Genomic DNA, 19,944 nt, shown 5'->3' on the forward strand with positions numbered 1-19,944 from the left:
GGCTTCCAGCCTGAGCTCCTGCACAGCCCTGCTGGGGATAAAGGAGGGCAATATCACTTGCAGCAACCCAGGGACTCATGCAAGACATGGGCAGGCGCAAAAAGAGATAAAAAGCATCATAAAATCATTCCTGTTACTCATATATATGTCTGGGAAAACAGCAGAAGCTTGAAGAAGGAAGAAGAATCTAGTCTGTGGTGAAGGGTGGTCCATGGTCCCCCATGGGGAGGGGCAGCCAGCAGGGATCAAAGCGTTCTGGAAACCTCCCAGTGGATGGCGATGCCTGGAGACAGGTACAAACTGTAACCCTGTGTGACAACGTTCACAGGAATTAGCATTTCTCAGGAATGTGGAGATTTATTCTTCAAGGCCCACCATATCCGCGAGCACTACAGCCCAAACACTGCACCAACAGAGCATGTGTTTGATAAGAGCCCAGGAACAGATGCCAGCGGATTTAATGTGGGACAGGAGGCCCATTGCAGGTTTGCAGACTGCTGGCAGGGTCAGCTGTAAATATTCCCTCACAATCAAAGGCATTCATCTAAGGATTACATGCTGGGGGCTTTGTGGTAAAGTAAATTTGCAACTAACAGGACCATTAATAGTCAGACAGTTTAGTAGGCTCACTGGCTGCCATTTATTTTCCCCCCAGTCATTTTTACTACATCTAAATACCATGGGGATGTGGGACTTGAATGAGGTGGCTTAAGAAATCAGCTTAGAAGGAGCAGAAGAAGGGGTTACCTCCAACAAAGAGAGCTCAACAGGGATCGAACCAGGATATCAATAGTGGGTAAGGCCACTGAAGCATGTGAGCTGATTTCATAACCTGGTGGAGATTAGCCTCTTCTGTAAGCAAACAAACCTACACAGGGGTATGAAGTATTGGTCCTATAAAGTGTGTTCATAGAGGGGATGTATTTGAAAGGCTGAGGAGGGAAGATGAAACTTTGTGGGGTAAGGAGTGGCTGTGAAACAAAGATACCATGGCCTGTTTTCACCCCAGTTTGATGTTCTCAGAACAAAAACAACCAGAGCAGTAACTGTGCTGCAGAAATAATATGTCCCCCCCCTCTGCAGCAAGGACTAAGCATAAAATAATTGTGGTTCTATGGCATGATGACAAACCAAGAGTTCCAGGGCTGAGCAGGCACAGGGTGATAAAAGGATTAACCTGTGATGGTATTTCACAGGAAAGCTGCCTCTCCAGAATATCAGACATCTTGGGGTGCAGTCAGCTCTGCACCTCCATCCTTCCCAGGCCTTTGCCCGAGCTCAGCACACCTCAAGGCTGCTGCTATCCGAGCAGCCGTTCCCTCTCTCAGTTTGTTCACTCCCTCTCCTCCTCTGTTATCTCAGAAACAAACCAGGCAGAAGGAGCCATGTGGGAAACTATCATCAATTCCACTGGATCACTGGATTATACTGCCTGTGTTTTGTAATTGAAAATAATAACTGTTTTATAACTAAAAAAAAAACCAAAACAGAGAGAGGGAGAGATCTCTCTCCTCCTCCTATCCTGCAAATCCTACTTGTTCTTTCATTGGAGAAAGGAAGAACCAGGCAGGAAGAATGGAGAATGGGTAAAAGACTCAGGTTCCTAAATGCATTCCCTGACACTGAATATCTGACCTTAAGCCATGACACCTCTCTTTAGCTTGTTCAAGTGAAAAATTTCTATTAGGTGCATCTTTAACTCTGGTTGGTATGCCAGTGTTTTCACTAACCATTTCACAAGCCCAGGAATCACAATTTTTCTCTGACAGGAGTGGCCAAGTGTCCCACTTGTGCCTTCCCAGCAAAGTGAACACAATAGGATGCAACTTTAGCCACAGAAATACTGTACAAATCCCTCCTGCAGCCACTCATATCAGCAGTGGTACTCTGTCCTGGGCTGCAAAACTCTCTCTTTGCTGTATTCCCCTGCAGGTCATCCATGGGCAGATAAGGGATGCAATGTTGGCAGCGCTGTTCATGCAAAAGGCTGCTGTGAGTTTTCCATGCTATCTCCAGGACCACTCACACCAGAATTACTCTAGCTCTGCAGGTTTTTAAAGAGGTGGTGTGATGATGAAGGGTTTTCCCTTTTCCTTTAATGCTCAGCTCTTTAATGGTGTTGTCATTTCTGCAAGGAAAGCAGGTGTCTACATGCTAATTATAAAGACAGGGAAAAAGAGGCATTAATGACAATTATTTTGCAGAAGTCTTCTGATTTCAGTCTCCTTTCTGTTAGGGATGCTGAGCTCCTGCAGAAGACACTGGCCATAACCCAGGTTTGAGATGCTCTTCTTGTACAGAAACAGCATGGAAAATATCTCCTTGATGGATGCAGGGGTATGGAAACCTCTCAAATTAAATGCTGCTGTAAAACCTGTCTAGTCCTTTTCTGAGAACACTAGCAGACATCAGACCTTTAAATATTTGGGCATCCTAATTTACATCCCATACTGGTTTTAGCTTTTTGCTACTAAAAGAAGCTTGATTCCTCTCATGTACCTTCTACCTTCACATTTCATGACTGTGCTCTGACTCACCATGTCTGGTGCTGAAGAAGAAACCAGACTCAGCCACCCAGCACCCACCTGCAAAGAGCTTGTGACTACAACTGAGTGGAAACATTTTTCTATTTCCTATGAAAACACTCATGATTTCAAAAACATTCCTCTTCTGCTTTTGGACTGAATTGAGACCTTTAGGAAATCACGTAGGAATGGAGCCAGAGAGAGGGGAAGAGAGCCAGAAAGACACCTCCAAGAACAGCCACTGTCTCTGTGGGCATTGTCCCCTCACACCAGCTGCTGAGGTAGAGCCTCCAACATCCCTACAAGCGCTGTACCTCTGGAGCTTCCATGTCTTTTAAAGTGGATTTCTATCATTTCATCCTGGTTTATTATTTATTACTTACTACAATATCCAGAAATTCCATCTGGGAGCCATGAGATCTTTTTCAGTGAAAAACTAATCAAAACTAGGAATTTTTCCTTAGAATTATTTGGCGTAACGAACTGCTATTTTCCAAGCAGCTCTGGGTGGGAGCCTCCTTCCCCCCAGGCCATGAGGGTTACAGAGAGGTCAGTGCCGAGCCACACTCTGCGAGTTGATACAATGCCCATCACAACAGACCCTGAGCATCTCCCCAGATGATCATCACCCTGCAGCCGAAGAAGCCAGGAATTATTTTGATGCGCTTTTTCCTTGCTGTTGCTAAGCTCTTCTCACTGCTACTGTCATTCTTGGAAGCCAGAGGCAAAGACCAGGACTCCCCTCCCAGAGCCTGGAGTTGCACAGACAAAAGCAGGAGCTTTACAATAGAAGGAGAATGAGAAGATGTCGTGGTTAAACCACAATAATGTCGGGGTGGTCAGCAGTCTGGAAGGGTGCTGACCAATTTTGTTGGCACCAGAAATTTTTTAAATGATGAGGCGTTTAGTGATGAGGCTTGGCTGATTCATTTCCTGCAGGAGTAAGTCCAGTAGTGGACAGCAGCTGAGAAATTTAGGTCCTTTCTGTTTTAGGTCAGTGCTGCCAGGATGCTGCTCCTCAAGAGGGACCACACAACTGCAGAGGAGAGGCTACATCCTCAGGACATTTTGCTCAATCCCACGCTCCCTGGGGAACATGAGCATCATCTCCAGCCTCTGGAAAAAGGGTATGCTTGAGGAGATTCCAGAACATGTATTCATCCTGAAAAGTGAGAAATGAAGAGGTTCTAGGAGTGATTCCCAAAGACGAGAGGAGCAGCAGTCCCCAATTCACAACCTGTCACGTATAAGAGAGCTATGAGGAAATTAGAATAGAATAGAGTATTTCAGATAGGATAGGATAGGATAGAGGATAGGATGGATAGAATAGAATAGAATAGAATAGAAATAGACATAGAATAGAATAGAATAGAATAGAATAGAATAGAATAGAATAGAATAGAATAGAATAGAATAGAATATTTCAGTTGGAAGTGACCTACAATGACCGTCTGCCAATCCACACAGAGTCAGGAGGTGTCTGGGCTGAGGAAGGCTCACAGAGATGTGGAGTACAAACTCAGTGCCCTGAGAAAGCACTGCCAGAAAAACAGATTAATTGTTTAATTCTCTCCATTTTTGTCTACTGGTGAGGGCTAAAGCAATTTCTGCGCATGATTTTGCATGATGTCCCATTTCCTTCCTTCCTTCCTTCCTTCCTTCCTCCTTCCTTCCTTCCTTCCTTCCTTCCTTCCTTCCATCCTTCCTCCTTCCTTCCTTCCTTCCTCTTCCTTCCTTCCTTCCTTCCTTCCTTCCTTCCTTCAGTCCTTCCTTCCTTCCTTCCTTCCTGCCTTCTTCTTCGCTTCCTTCGATCCTTGCCTTCCTTCCTTCCCTTCCTCCTTCCTTCCTTCCTTCCTTCCTTCCTTCCTTCCTTACTTCCTTCCTTCCTTCCTCCTTCCCTCCCTCCCCTCCCTCCCCCTCCCTCCCTCCCTCCCTCCCTCCTCCTCCCTCCCTCCCTCCCTCCCCTCCCTCCTCCCCCTCCCTCCCTCGCCCTCCCTCCCTCCCTCCCTCCGTCATGTTTATACCACAAAACCAGGGACAAACACACCAATTTCCATGCCAAGCATGCAATTTTCTAATAAAACGTTTAAAGTTTTTGCAGATCCTCTGACTTTTGTCTTTCCTTTTGGCCATGAGCATCTACAAACCCTGGCTGCTGCCTTTACCTTAGGGGTGGGACACCACACTCCTCATCTTTGACCATCATTGGCCTACACCTTTTTCCTTTACCCTGGTGCTCTGTCCTTGATTTCTTCTGTGAGTTTGGAGAGAAAGAGGAGCCACGGGGCTGAGGAAGGGGATGAAGAAGAGAGCAGGAAAATTATGTGTCCCCAGAGCATGATCTTCTTACAGTGTGGTGTGACAGCAGCAGTATAAAGTGAAATAACTTGTCACACATCAGCTACTGGTAAATAAACAAGTAATAAAAAAGTAGAAATAAATGGTAAATTTTTGAGTTTGAAAGTACTTATGATATCAATAACATACCACAGAAGGTTGTGGGCTGCAAGTCGGGCAATGTCCTTAGGGCAGCATCTTGTGCCCGTTAGGTCCCGAGGGCCCAAGTGGCGAAGTTCTGGGGGTTCCCACGGGTGGAGATGGGAAGCAGAGACCCCACTGGTCTGTGGGACCGCAGCACGAGGGTCAGCACAAGTGAGCCCCCCTTCCCAAACACCCCCAGTTCCCCACGCGGGGCTGCATATCCCCTGTGTCCGTCGGCGTGTCAGTGCTTGGGTGTCCCTGTGGCTCCCCCCACCCCCCCACATGTCCCCTGTGTCCCTCGGGGTGTCAGCGCTGGGGACCCCCTGTGGCTCCCCCCACCCCCCCACATGTCCCCTGTGTCCCTCGGGGTGTCAGCGCTGGGGACCCCCGGGAACCCTCCCACGAGGGGCGTGGCCTACCATTCATACTATATATGACGTCACGGAAGGCGTGACCAATAGGAGCGGCTGGCTGGCCCCACCCCCATGGTGCCACTGTTAAAGCGGAGCCGCCGCCGCCGCGCGTCCGTGCGAGCGTGTGTCCATCCATTCATCCCTTCCCCGCTCCAGCCGTCCGTCCGTCCTCCCGAGCCATGAGGAGGCTCTTCCTCCTGCTGTGCAGCGCCGTGTCCTGTTGCATCGCTGCGCGGGGCGCGGAGGCGGCGCTGCCCGCGGCAGGAGGTGAGTGAGCGCGGTCCCACGCGGGACCGGGGGAGCCGCGGAGCGGGCTCGTCCCTCGGCGGGGCAGGCGGGTTCCGAGGCGCTTTGCTGACCTTCTCTCCCGCGGGCTCGCAGATGGCAGCGCGGAGCGTGTGCCGGCGCAGAAGGCGCGGGTGAAGTTCGGTCTCCGCTCCTCGCCGGACGCCGGTGAGGATGGTTGCACGCTCTCCATCGGCCAGCAGCAGTGCCTGGAGGACTGCAAGTTCAACGTGACAGCTAAAACCTTCTTCATCATTCACGGCTGGACGGTAAGTGTGAAGATCCTGGGCAATGCTTAGTCTGCCCACTCAGAGAGAGCAAACTGTCCTGCAAATGGGCTGTGCCTCCAGAATATTTATTTTCAGGAATTTCTGTGACTGACTCATCCCTGAAGGTGTTCAAGGCTGGGCTGGATGGCACTTTGAACCACCTGGTCTAGTGGAAGATGTCTCTGTCGATGGCAGGGGAGTTCAAACTAGATAGTCTTTAAGGTCCTTTCCTACCCAAACCATTTTAGAATTCTATGAACATAGGATTTTGGGAAAACTTCTCATGTTCTGAGCACAATGGTATCTTAAAAGATGCACCTCTATTGAGGTCTCTGGAGCAAAGCATTTGGGGTCAGACTTAGAAACTCTGAAATCACCCAACTCATTCATAACTGCTCAAGATCACTTCCTAGCTGTGTAATGTGAACATGGCACTAAAATCCAACTGACTGACCACTATGAATGTGACACTTGACTTGACAGGCACGTGTATAGCCCTTCTGTAATCATAGCTGAGTGCCCAGTCCTGCCGTCTGCTATGTGTGCTCCTTGATAAAGAAACAAGAGGGCATGCAGGCTTTATCAAGCTTTTTAATTCTGCATTTGGTAAGGCTTAGTGTGTGGCACTCAGGGGGCTTATCAGCTCTGCCAGGGCTTATGCAAACTGCACTGCCAGGTCTGGTGAATAATTTTGTAATCCATCAGAATTTCTTGAGAAAAAGTGCGATAAGGTGGCACGTAACGAATGCCTCTCCCTCCTGCCCTAGAAGGCAAGTGGGTAATTACAGCCAGAGTCTCTCAAAACCTGTTTTTCTTACTCCATTGCATGCATGCTCTTACTGCATCGCTGAGAGGTAGTGGGGCATGCAGAGGAGCAGCATGCAGCTGGAGCAGCAAATGTAAATCACATGCAAATAACTTGACTATGGATGTGTCATCTTGGTCCTGCAAACTGGAAACTGACACCTGAATCTCTTTCTAGATGAGTGGCATGTTCGAAACCTGGCTTGACAGCTTGGTGTCCGCTCTGCAGCAGAGGGAGAAGGATGCCAACGTGGTCGTGGTGGACTGGCTCTCTCTTGCCCACCAGCTCTACACCGATGCTGTGAACAACACGCAGATTGTTGGAAAAACCATAGCGAGGTTGCTTGACTGGTTACAGGTAGTGCAAGCTAAGAGCAGCCTCTGTTGTAATGCTCGGTGAGGGACTGTTGCACAAGGCTGCTGAGCGTTCACCAGCAGGGCAAGCTGTGCTGTAACACCCAGCCCAGGGCTTGGCCAGGTGATGGCTCATAGCTGCAGTGCTGCTGCCCTGCCTCCCTGGAGATGCTGCCTCGGGTGAGGCGTGCTCGGGTCAGTGGTGCTGAAGTGCAGTTCGGATTTGGGAGTGCTGCCTGAGCAATGTGGGCTCGGGCGTTCAGAGCCAGCACGGGCCTGGCAGGAGGTGGGGAAAGAGGAGAGGTCCATGGTGCTGCACTTGGCACCTGAGGCCATGGCCAGTGCTGAGTCTGCTGGCAGCTCCCAGGGGAAAGTTTTGTTCTTGGTGATAAAGAATATCATAACTGGGGCTGGAACGCGGGTAAACCACGAGTGCCATCCAAACCATTCTGCTTGTCTTGATGAAATACAAGACAAAGCGTGCTTATCGGCTCCCTCCCACCAATCCCTTCTTGGAACTGGACTTTATATTCCTGCAGACAGAAGTAGCACCAGATGCCATGAAAGAGAGGGAATCAAACTCTCATATTTTCCTTTCCTTGCAGGAGAACCCCCTCTTCAAGCTTGAGAATGTCCACCTGATTGGGTACAGCCTGGGAGCCCACGTGGCTGGCTTTGCTGGTAACCACGTCCATGGCACTATAGGCAGAATTACAGGCAAGTGGCTTTTTAAGCACTTTTTCAAGCAGTCTCTCCCCTGTCCTTCCTGGCAGCGAGTTTCCCCGAAGGGCTGGTTTCCTGTGTTGCTACAATGTTGTTTTGGTGTTATTCTTCCAGAAATGACAAGTTTTCTGCTTGCGGTAGCAGTGGAAAGAAAGCACAGGTCTCCTCACATCAATTATAGCAAGGCTTCAATGTAAAAACCTTACCCAGGACAAGCTGGGCCTGGGTTTGTTTGAATTTAAATGTGGGTTGGAAACAGGTCCAGCTCAAGCTCTTACAATCCAAATGCTATTCCTCTGAGTGATAGTGTTTTTGTAATTATAGCTCATAAACTAATGGAGGTGAGAGCTGTTGGGTGCTGTTTGTTCTACAAGATGTCTGATTAAAAAAAAAAATCAATTCTAAACTCTCATTCTGGAAATATCTGAAGAGTTTTCTTCCAGCTCCAAAGGAAAGCTGATTTCAACATGTGAGAACTTAGGGCATAATACAAGGAGTTGCATTAAGGATTTACATGTGACCCTGGCAGTGAAAATTCCACATAGCCTAGCAGTAAATGTCTGTATTTAGTTAATCAGGAAAAAAATTAATTACCTAACACTCAAGTTGTAGAAATGCTCTGGAGTGCAGCTTCTGGTTGGGGGTGAGGCTCAGTGGTTAACAAACATCCCAAATCCATCATGGGATCTCAGAAGCAGGTATTTCTTGGCTGCTGCTTAAATTGTGTTAGTCCCTCCATATGTGCAGTCTGAAAACAGACTAAATGTCTCTGAGGCTGCCAGCTGTCCCTGGGGTGTTAAACCTCTTCTGGTGTTTGGAGATGCCTCTTGAATCATCTCTTCACTGTCACCTGGTGAAAGCTCTTTGCTTCCAACAGGCAGTCTGATCATGGTGCTGCTATTGGCTTGTGCTGTCCCAAAAGTGGAGCAGGGCATCTTTATTTGTTCCCTCAGTGAGCCCACGGTGAAGACATCCTGAGAGACAGTACCAGCAATGAGGCTGAGACTGTCTGTGTGTCAGCTGGTGAGGAGACCTGCCAGCAGCAGGCTTCTGGCTATATTCTGTATGAAATAGCCCAATTTCTTGCCTGACCCCTTGTGTTCTGTGTGTGACTCCAGGCTTGGATCCTGCGGGCCCCATGTTTGAAGGAGTGGACCCCAGCAGGCGCCTCTCCCCTGATGATGCCAACTTTGTGGATGTCCTTCACACCTACACCAGGGAAACACTGGGTGTTAGCATTGGGATCCAGATGCCTGTGGGCCACCTTGACATCTACCCCAACGGGGGAGACTTCCAGCCTGGCTGTGGCCTAAGTGATGTCTTGGGAGCCATTGCCTATGGGAGTAAGTTCTCTTTAATCTTTTTCCTCTGGTCAGGGTAGACTTCTCACAGATAGACTTGGGGTGATGGAAAGAAAATGGCTTTTCCTTCTAAACTGTCTGCACTTCTGGAGATAGTTGCTAGAAACTCTGGATGCTTTTAACAATGAAGCACATTCTCACTCCAACACCTGATCATAATCTGTGGTCTTATGCTGGGACTAGGATCCTCTTAAAGCTCCTAGTCATGTGAGGGACTAAGTGAGCATCTCCTGCTAACCTCCTGAATTGCTGCTGTTGGAAAACTGTTCAAGTTTGGTCCTGCTCAGCTCATGCTGGGCTACAGGAAGGCACAGCTCACTTTTTCTTACAGGCTCCTGGGGTGGCAGCTGCTTAAACCAAGTGTATCCTTTGCAACTCTGCCTCTCCAGCAATAGGTGAAGTTGTCAAATGTGAGCACGAGCGGTCTGTGCACCTCTTTGTGGACTCCCTGGTGAACCAGGACAAGCAGAGCTTCGCGTTCCAGTGCACCGATTCCAGTCGCTTCAAGAAGGGGATCTGCCTGAGCTGCCGCAAGAACCGCTGCAACGGCATCGGCTACAACGCCCGCAGGATCCGGCACAAGAGGAACAGCAAGATGTACCTGAAAACCAGGGCTGACATGCCCTTCAAAGGTACGCTTCCCCTCCCAGCAGGAGCACGGCCTCCCTGTGGGAGCAGCCTCCCCGAGTTGGTGTGGGGAAGGAGGCAGAGGCAGAGGAGCAGCATCTCCCCAAAGCTGTGAGGCTCCTGCTGCTGTTCTGCTGGCACCTGGCTGCACTGCACTGCTGTGCCATTGCTGTGCTCCTTCCTCCCACCCACAACAGCACTCTGCCTTTTGAGCAGGGCTGCAGTTCACCTGCCTGCCTGCAGAACTCAGCCTCAGAGCAATATCCGGTCTGGGGAGCTGTCCCCAGGGTAGGCCTGCTGCTGCTGTTGTGTAAACACAAAATTTGTAATCAGTAAGGGCAGGAAAAGGGATCAGAGTTGTCTCACTGAAGGAAGGGTCTCATCTTTGCTAGCCAACACTATTTCACGCCCAGCAGTGCTGAGCAATGTTTCTTTCAGCACAGCTGGTTCCATCTCTGCTCTCCCCTCTCTCTCCAGTCTACCACTACCAGATGAAAATGCATGTCTTCAGCTATAAGGGCTTGGGAGAGGTTGATCCCACCTTCTCTGTCACCCTCCACGGCACCAATGGAGACTCTGAGCCCCTCTCTTTAGAAATGTAAGTAATTTGCCTTTTGAGTTTTTATCTAAGTACAAAGGCCACAGGGACTACACAGGATGGCAGAATTCTTTTTCCTCTGCTAACACTGGTGTTGCATCCCAGCCTAGCAGCCTCACTTCATCACCTTTCCAAAAAGCTTTTCATTCAGCAGCTTAATTATAATATATTACTGGATGAATTGAGAACACTTTAATGTGCCCAGTCCCATGTTAGCCTTCATGGCTCGCTGCTTTTTTATGTGCGTTTTTTTTTGGTTGGTTGGTTTGTTTTTGCCCTCCACCACTTGGACATAGTCTGAAATGTCTCTGGAGGCACTGCTGACCTCATTTAGCCTCTCCCAAAAGAAGGAGCAGGCACAAACCCCACCTTTAAGCTATGGAAGGATGGCCAAGCTGAGTACACACTGCCTTGTGTGGAACCAGCTATCTGAGCTCCCTTCAGAGCAATCAGTAATTAACTGGTGACAGTTGAACATGCAGCACTTGATAAGCTGCAGGGGCTCTGTTAAACTCCTGGCATGGAACAAAGGAGCACCTGGCATGCTTCCATAAGGAAAAGAATGCCAAGTCTCTGCCTCTCTTCCAGGCTTGATCTAATTGGCCTAAATGCTACGAACACCTTCCTGGTCTATACCGAGGAGGACATGGGTGAACTTCTGAAAATCAAGCTCACCTGGGAGGGGACATCTCAGTCGTGGTATGATCTGTGGAAAGAGCTGAGGAGCTACTGGTACAGGCCTGTGAATTCCTCCCAGGAGCTCCACATCAGAAGAATACGTGTGAAATCTGGGGAAACACAACAGAGGTAATAATTGGGCTAGGCTGCATGAGAACTGACGTGAAACTTCAACCCAGAGCTGAAGAAAAAAAACAAGTGTTTTGAATGTAGTTGGTATCCTGAGCTGCCTTCCTTTTTGGTGTCACCAGTTATTGCTCCCTCGTGGTGTAGGAGAGCAGGTTACTGTCCAGCATGAGGATGCAAACAGGCTTTAAGCAAAACTGGTCACCACAGAGCAGATCTGGAGCTTAATTTTGATACTGTGGGATTTACTGGGGACTAGATTAATGTGCTTCAAGGAGCTTTAGATTGTAGCTGAAGTGTTAAAGTACTGAGCACCAAAAGTACTGAAAGGTGGATGGTCATGGCTATTATTTACAGGCTCAACGTGCTGATTTGGTACAACCAGCAGGGCCTAAAACTGCAACCAGTAACATGGTGGCACCAACCCCTCAAGCACTGCATTGCTCCTTCTGGGATCTGGCAGGGGGGTTGGAACTAGGTGATTTTTAAAGGCATTTCCAAACCAATCCATACCCTGGATCATAGAATTGACCATAGAATTCTAGTGGAAGGTTCTCTACCATGGCAGGGATGATTTTTAAGGTCCCATACCACCCAAACCATTCTCTCATTCTATGATTCTCTGCAAATGGAAAGTTGCCTGAGCATCCAAAAATTGTTAAAGCTCCCAAGCGTGTAGCACAGTGCTCCCACACCTTCTGTTAATGTTGTTCTGAAGGTAACCCAGATCTGTCAAAGAGCAGCAGTTGACATTGATGATTTCCCACATTTCTCAGTGCTTTAAATAAGCATCACCTGTCATCTGTAAGGTATTCTGCATCCTGGCTTCTATGAAACATAGGGGTAGTAGAAGCAAAGATCTCCAGTTAAAATATTGAAGTAAGAAATAAAACAGCAACTCAAGGGGCTGATGGTGTATCAAGATGTTCTGTGGGATGGATGGCTAATCAAACAACTTGTCCTAGAATAAGCTGCAGTCCATATTACTTGCTAATTGTTAATTATGGAGGCAGCAAGTGCCTTGACTTCTGTGTCCTCCTCCTCCTAGGTTTGCTTTCTGTGTGGAGGACTCCCAGCTAACCAGTATATCTCCTGGCAAAGAGCTCTGGTTTGTGAAGTGCACAGAGGAATGGCAGAAAAGGTATGGAAATCAGTCAAGAGAAATTCTGTATGATGCATGAGGCTTGGCTGGCATGAATGCTCATTGTAATTTTAGCTCCTGATACCTCTTTTTCTTTCAAAAAAGATAAGAAATCCTAGCCTAAGATTCACTGCTATCAGACTTAATTTTCATGTATGCCATATCTATTGCTAAGTAGGTGATATTATTCTCCCTTCTGACCTTGGATTGTCATCTTGTGCCTTTACATGTTTACAGCCAAACAGGTGTATCACAGTCCTTGCTCCTAATTGTGGTGGGTGCTAAAGTCAGGTGCCACCAATGCCCCAGATCTGTGCAGTAGTGGAAAGGTAACTAAGAGTAATTTATTAAGTGCCCTGTAAAACAGGGGAAAACTGGGAGAAGTGTGGGGCATTTCCTCAAAGTCTGGTGGAAGACCTTGAGCTGCCAAGAAATCACTTGGTTAAAGTTTGAGCTCAATTGCATGAGGAAGACTCAGGTGAGGACCTGCCATGGCATTACAGCCCTGCATCCTACAGCTTCATCTCCAGGCCTGCTGATCTCCCCTGGTTCAGGAGAGTGCTGACTCTGCCCCTGCCAAATCAGCTCAGCCTTGCTTAACCTCTGGGGGACTTCCCAGACACATGGAACAGTCCTCAGAGCATGACTTCCAGAAAGTCTGGTCCCAGCAGTGACAACCTGATTGCCTCGGATGCCTGCAGTCATGTTTTGAATGAATTGCTGTTCATTTGACTAAATGATACTTTCCTTTGTATTTAGCCCAGTCTTTTGCCCTCTCTTAAATTTCATTTTGTAGACTTGGAGCTTTGTCACTTCTATTCCAGAGGACAAAGTGCTTGTTAGGGCTAGCAGAGCCCCGTGGAAGTCAAGCTTAGCACAGCCTGCCTGGGCAGCAGAACTCAGCTCAGAAATGCGAGCTGGTCCCATTCCAGGTTTGGCAGAAACCAGCAAGCCATACTATGCACGGTAGCAAACAATTCTGTGAATGAAACCCCTGTGCAAGAACTTGTTGCTCTGCCACGAGTCTCGAAAGATCGAGTAAACATTCCTGCAGGTACAATAAAAGGCTGTTTTGATATACTACTTGGTAACCCCCATAAAACTGAATTGCTGGCAGATGTGCCCTTCCTCCTTTCTCGTGCAGTACAGCTTGTGCACAAGACAGAGGAGCTGAGCTCAGATCCAGCACACCATTTTTTCTAGGAAATGATCCTTCCTTCCAGAAATCATGAGTGATTACTTGCTGTTCGGCTCTCTGTTTCTGCCAAGTCAGTGCAATATTATAGTTCCCTCCTTAGAGATTGAGCCTGCAAACATCTGTCCATCCCAAATGGAACTGCGCAGGCAGAGTCTAGCTCAAGCCCTGTAATTTCTGCTTGCTGTCTGCTGCAGGCTCTCACTGAGTAGCTACTGGGCAAAGTGCAGCTTTGGAAGAATAAAACAACAGCCTGTGCTGTCCAAACCTGTTCTTGGCTTTCCATGAGTTCTTAGAAATCTTTCATTACTCCTCTTAACTTCTGTGTTTAACTAGGCATCTTTTTTGCTCTCTGTTTTCCCCAGGTCTGTCTCAAATCTGCTCTGAAGGCTTCCCTAAAGACTCACAACCAAGCAACCTAGATGCATGAAGACCACGCAGGTGGCAAGATGCTCTAGGAGAAACCTGGCTTGGTAGCACTTAAAGAAACTAGCTCTTCAGGACAAAACATCTTGGATTGGATGCAAGAAACTGAGGAGCAATTGATGAACCGTGGTCCTAGACCTAAAATAACTAAAACTCCATTTTCCCTTTCCCGAGGAGCCTGGTTTGTGCATTTAACCTTACCTTGACCTGTTACACACTGCATTTCCCTTCCCTGCTCCCATTAACCAGGACTATGGATGAGATCTTCACAGACTGAGACCTCAGCAATGATCTTCTGGTCTGCCTGCCAGTGGAGTTGAGAAGACAAACAGCCACGCTAACTGCCCATCAGACTGTGGGTGACAGAGCTGCCAAGAACAAATTAGCACCTAGGGTAGGGGTTACCATGGTCCTGTAGCACTGTGGGCTGAGGGAAGGTGAGACCAGCACAGGTCAGGTGTGTGAGGTTGTCCAGGGAAGGGCTGGGGATAAGCACAATGCCACTTAACTTCAAGTTGTCCTTTGCTTGCCTTAAAAATAATCCATTCTGATACTGAAATGTCTTTTTGCCTGACACATGGCCTAATAAGGAGGCAGAGCTCTATCCTCCCTGTGCCTGGGGCAGGCCATGGTGCAGGTGGTGATGGTGATGGGGGCAGCTGCTCCTCAATGCCTGGTCAGTGTCTGCAGTGGGGCTGCCCTGTCCCATGTGGGGATCCCTTTTTAAGGGGCAAAGAGAAGCTGCCCTTGTTCTGACCACGGGGATGGAGGAAGGCAATGCACTGTGCTGCCTCAGGAGAGCTTTGCACCACTCCTTTTAACCTCTGAGAACGTGCTCCCCTCTGCTCAGAAGCTCTTGTAGTACCAATGCATAATTAAGACCTTATTTTTGAGTGCCAAACATCCTGCCCTCAATTGTCACAACACCCCAGTTGGATTCCCTGATCCCAGGTGATCTTGGCTTGGCTTTGAGTTGGGCAGACTCTGCAGCTGTCCTGTTTGCTACAGCAGAGTGGACCTTGCCAGTTGGTGATATAAGTTTTGTTTTGGTTGCTTGCTTTTGGCTTTTATTTCTTTTTCCTTTCTTTTTTCTTTTTTTTCTTTTTTTTTTCTTTTTTTTAACTTTCTGGAAGGAAAATTGGTATAACAACCCTTGAGCTTTTGGCATGCAGAAAGGCAATCTCAAAAATGGTGTTGCCAGGTGGTGCACTGAGTTCTGAAGTCTTAGCAAGTCCTGAGGCCTGCAGATCTCTTCAGTTTTTGTAGAGCTTCACTCCAACCAAAGCAAGCACATTTGGGGATATTTTTTTCATGGTTTTATGCAAAGACTTTGAAACAGAAGCCTTTGGTAAGTATCTGTGAGTTGTTGCCATGCCATACTTAGAGAAGTTTCAAAGCCCTGTTTGTATATTGTGGTTTTTGTATGACTTAAAACATAATTTATTTCTCATATTGTATATATGTAAAATTTTGAACATTTTGGTTTTGAGTAACAGTTTTTATGAGCCTTGAAATCAAAAATAAAGGGCTTTGTAAAAATCAGTGAAGTCTTGTTATTGATCACAGAACCATTTAGGTTGGAAAGACCCTCCAAGAACACTGAGTTTGAACTTGTCCCCAGCACAGCCAGGGCCACCACTGACCCATGTCCCCAAGTGCCACATCCTCATGGCTCAAGGGATGGGGATTCCACCCCCTGGGCAGCTATGCTGGGGCAAGACAACCTTTTCCATGAAGAAGTTTTCCCTAATTTCCAGCCTGACCCTCCCCATGCCCTGCCTGAGGCTGTTCCCTCTCCTCCTGTCCCTGTTCCCTGGGAGAACAGCCCGACCCCCCCCAGCTGTCCCCTCCTGTCAGGAGTTGTGGAGAGCAATCTACCAGAAGCTTTGACATTTCTTGACAGAACAGCTCTGACAGTCTTGTTCCTCCCTGCAGGTCCCTGAGACCTTCAGGCAGGTACAGCACCCTCCTTCTTCATCCTTCCCAACTCCCCTCTGTGGCCAAGGCCAAGCTGTTCTCTCCATGCTCCCACCACCGAAGGCCTTCAGGAATGACGCAAAGTCCCTCTGGATCTACAACTGCTCTGTAGAGATGCCTCCCAGAAAACACTAGAAGAGGGGGGACACGGAGATGCTGCCAGGGCTGCAGATGCTGCTCTCTGCTCTGGAGCCAGCCTGGCCCAGCTGGGGCTGTTCCCCTGCACAAGAGAAGGCTCCAGGGACACCTCAGAGCCCCTGCCAGGGCCTCCAGGGGCTCCAGGAGAGCTGCACAGGCACTGGGCACAAGGCACGGAGGGACAGCAGCCAGGGAATGGCTTCCCAGGGCCAGAGGGCAGGCACAGATGGGATCTTGGGAATGAGGAATTGCTGTCTGGGAGGGTGGGCAGGCCCTGGCCCAGGGTGCCCAGAGGAGCTGTGGCTGCCCCTGGATCCCTGGCAGTGCCTAAGGCCAGGCTGGGCAGGGCTTGGAGCAGCCTGGGACAGTGGAACATGTCCCTGCCTATGGCTGGGGTGGCACTGGATGGGATTTAAGGTCCCTTCCAACCCAAACCTTCTGTGGTTGCAGGTTTATTTCAGTTTTAGCTCAGCAGCGAGGACGTGATTTCAACAGTACCAGTACCATCATCTTTTTTTTCAGCAGAGTGAATGTCACAAAATCAAAATCCTTCTCTACTTTGCAGTAGAGGGATGTTCTGGCTGGCCATTCCCCACAGTGACCACAAGCCACATTCAGCAGGGAGCTCTACCAAAACCATTAACCTTCACTTCCCATGCTGCTTTCTTTTGGACATGGCCATATCACTACTGCTTTTGGCTGGGGAAAAGCAGGATTTTGTGTAACTTTCTATGGTTGTAGCAGTGAGCACAGTGGACTCAGGAAAGACCATTGATGCTGTGTCAGGCTAATCAGAACAGTTCAAATTTCCTATCTTCCTTTGATTTCTTTCACAAATTCTTTTTTTTCTCCATTAAATGTCACTTAAATTTTGCCCGAAATGCTTCACCTTTGCCTGACTTCACTAACAAACCCATTGGTGATCACTTCTAAGGAAACTTACCCAAATCTAATCACTAACTAAGTTTTCCCAGCTCTTCCCAGCAACCACACCACCATGAATTTAAAGGGAAGCCTTTTATTGTGCTCTGCCTGTGCCTGACACAAATTGATGGCACAAATCCAGCAGCAGCAGAAGGACTTTGCAAACAGAGTAAATACCTCTGAGCTGAGGAAGATTTGCATGAAACTACTTAGTTAACCTTTCCCCATGGAAAGCTCAGCAATGCCTGTCTGCAAGTAAAACTACCTTGGTGGATTTGGCAGAGAGCTATTTGGTGCTTGTAGGGTCCCTGATTATTCTGCACCCCAGAGCTGGAGCTGTTTTCTGATGTGTTCCTGTGGGGCTCTCTTCCACCCTCTGCAAAGAGTGTGTGGGGGGAACTAACACCAGAAGTCATTCCAGATATCTGGAACTCATTTTTTGGCTGCTACCCCGTGGACACAGCTGCAGCACAAGGGCTGGTGCCTCTTGCAGAGTGAGTCTCCTGCAAGGACAAGCAGGAGCTGGCCTCTAAAGGAAAAGGGGGAAGAATACAAGCTCACAAGAGAGGAGAAACAGACGGCAGCTCTTTCACATCTGTGGGCACCCTCTTCAGGTGTCTGGCCCTTCACACAGCAAATGTTAGCTCCCAAATGCATTGCTCCTGCTGCTCCACACCTTGAGGGAAGGGACCACACCTCCAGCACATGAAGATGCATCCCTGAATGGCTCCTCTCACTTGGAGCTCAGCTGTGCATTAGACAAGTGAGAAAACAAAGAGAAGAGGGTATTTTTTTTTTTTTAAGTTTCCAATGAATTTAGAATATTTTTTATGTCTCTGAGGAATTTAGGCCTGGCAGAGCAGACACATCCCAAATCTGTGCCAGGCAGGGCTGAGGCTGCACAATTGTGCCCCCAGCTGCCTGGCACCCCTCCCCCAGGTTTCCCTGGGGTCACTTTTTCACAGCTACTCCATTCAGCCCCAAGGGTTAGGTCCCCACAAAGGTCAGGCTGTTCTCTGAGGAACAATGGGACTGGCGTGGGGAATGCTTTATAACCCTCCTCAACCCCCATCCAGGGCTGCCCCAGCCTCACAAGCAGCAGCAACTGAGCACTGTTTCACCAATTACCATAAAATCAGAGTGCCATAGAATCTCAGAAGGGTTTCGGCTGAGAGCTTAAATTCCAGCTTGTTCCAACCCCCTGCCACTGGAACTGTTTATAGAGACACCTTGCACTGTCCCAGGTTGTCCCAAGCCCAATGCAACATGGCCTGGGACACTGCCAGGGATCCAGGGACAGCCACAGCTGCTCTGGGCACCCTGGGCCAGGGCCTCCTCCCTCCACCCCCTCCCTCACAGCCAGGAATTCATTCCCAATATCCCATCTAATTTTCCTATCTAATATTCCCTCTGGCAGTGAGAAGCCATTCCCTGTGTCTGTCCCTCCATGCCTTGTCCCAGGTCCCTCTCCAGCTCTCTTGGAGACCATTTAGGTGCTGGTAGGGGCTCCAGGAGAGCTGGAGAGGAACTTGGGACAAGCCCAACCTGTCAAGCACATCCCAGCATCCCTCTTTGGAGGTGATTTGAACACAAAGTCCATTTGGAGTGTGCTGCTCCCTCATTTCCCAGGGTAATATCTCCCTTTGGCAGTGTGTCCTAGATCAGATCTCCCTGTCCTGTTCAGATCTCCCTAAACCAGGACACAGTGCTCTGAGGTGCCTTAGCAGACGTCCCCAACGCAGGTGGTGCCAGCTATCTCTCCCAAGCTACAAAAGTCTGGACACAAAAGAACTGTTTGGGAAGAAAAAGACCAACCCATCCTTCCAAGAACAAGGACAGCACATTTTTTGCTGGCTTCCCAAACTGAAACAATGACCCAGCCTCACTCCAGCAAGTAAAACTTTCCAGGGGTCCCCAAGAGCAGCCTCACCGAGAGATGGCTGTGACAGCCTAGGAAACCCAAGATCTTGCTCCTCTGCCTGTGCAAACCAGTTGTAATTTTATGCCTGTTCTGATGCTGACATTCCAACATAAATTATACAGCTCATTGCCTTCCCAGCAGTCCCTTCCAGCCCAGCAGCAAACACAAAGGGTCTGGCTACTTCTGCACGTTGATACAAAGGCATCAGAGACCTCACAATGCCCAGAGGGATGGGTAAAGCAGCTCGGCCCAGAACCAACCCAGGTTTAAAACTAAAGCTAGGATCATTTAAATTGTTTGATTACTGTTCTTTTCCTATTTCTGTCCTCTCAGTTCCAGGTTGTTTTGCAGCTGTTTCACAAAGGTTCGGGATATTTATGGCAGTCTCTATAAAGACACAAAGTGCAAACATGCAGAATGCTCTTCTGACATGACTTGTAATAACATTGAAAAAAGAGAAGGTGGATCAATAAAACAAGGCTTTCCAGCCATGCTGTTTCACCTCTCCTCATTCTGCAAACAGGCAAACCAGCTCAGACGAAGTAAGAAAGGACACAAGACCTGGACAAAACATTAACACAAATATGGTTGATTTTTCACACCCTCCTTTCCATGTGGCTTTCCATATCTTGTTTTGGCTGACAACAGACATATTCTACAAAGTTATGAAGAGAAAGGCCACACCAGCTGGGCTGGAGCTGGGCACGTGTACTGAAACAATCGCAGTCTCATGCCCCAAAACCTGCAGACATTATTGAGAACAAGATCCTTGTTCTCCTCTCTGTGAAACAGCCAGACCTGTAGCTGAACAACCCATCAAAGACTCCATGAAAAAGCTGGACCACATTTTATTCATGCATAGCAATGGAGGGAATACCCAATGATCTCAAAATCAGTTGGGTTATAAAGCTTAAAATTTATCTCTAAATTTCAGACTGGTGGATCTGGGTGGATCTGGGTTTGCAGATGACTAAGTTT

At 48.4% G+C, this 19,944-nt stretch overlaps 1 protein-coding gene across 1 annotated transcript; it reads left to right on the forward strand.

Moving 5' to 3' along the window:
• Positions 1-5,517: 5,517 nt before the first annotated feature.
• LIPG (lipase G, endothelial type) lies at positions 5,518-15,548 on the forward strand. Its single transcript, XM_030237362.2, has 10 exons — positions 5,518-5,686; positions 5,801-5,973; positions 6,956-7,135; positions 7,737-7,848; positions 8,973-9,197; positions 9,605-9,847; positions 10,320-10,440; positions 11,029-11,247; positions 12,293-12,385; positions 13,946-15,548. The coding sequence occupies exons 1-10, from the start codon at positions 5,599-5,601 to the stop codon at positions 13,965-13,967; spliced, it is 1,476 nt and encodes a 491-aa protein (XP_030093222.2). The 5' UTR covers positions 5,518-5,598; the 3' UTR covers positions 13,968-15,548.
• Positions 15,549-19,944: the final 4,396 nt, after the last annotated feature.

Source organism: Serinus canaria, chromosome Z, assembly GCF_022539315.1.
Source record: "Serinus canaria isolate serCan28SL12 chromosome Z, serCan2020, whole genome shotgun sequence".
In the NCBI taxonomy this organism is placed as follows: Eukaryota; Metazoa; Chordata; class Aves; order Passeriformes; family Fringillidae; genus Serinus; species Serinus canaria.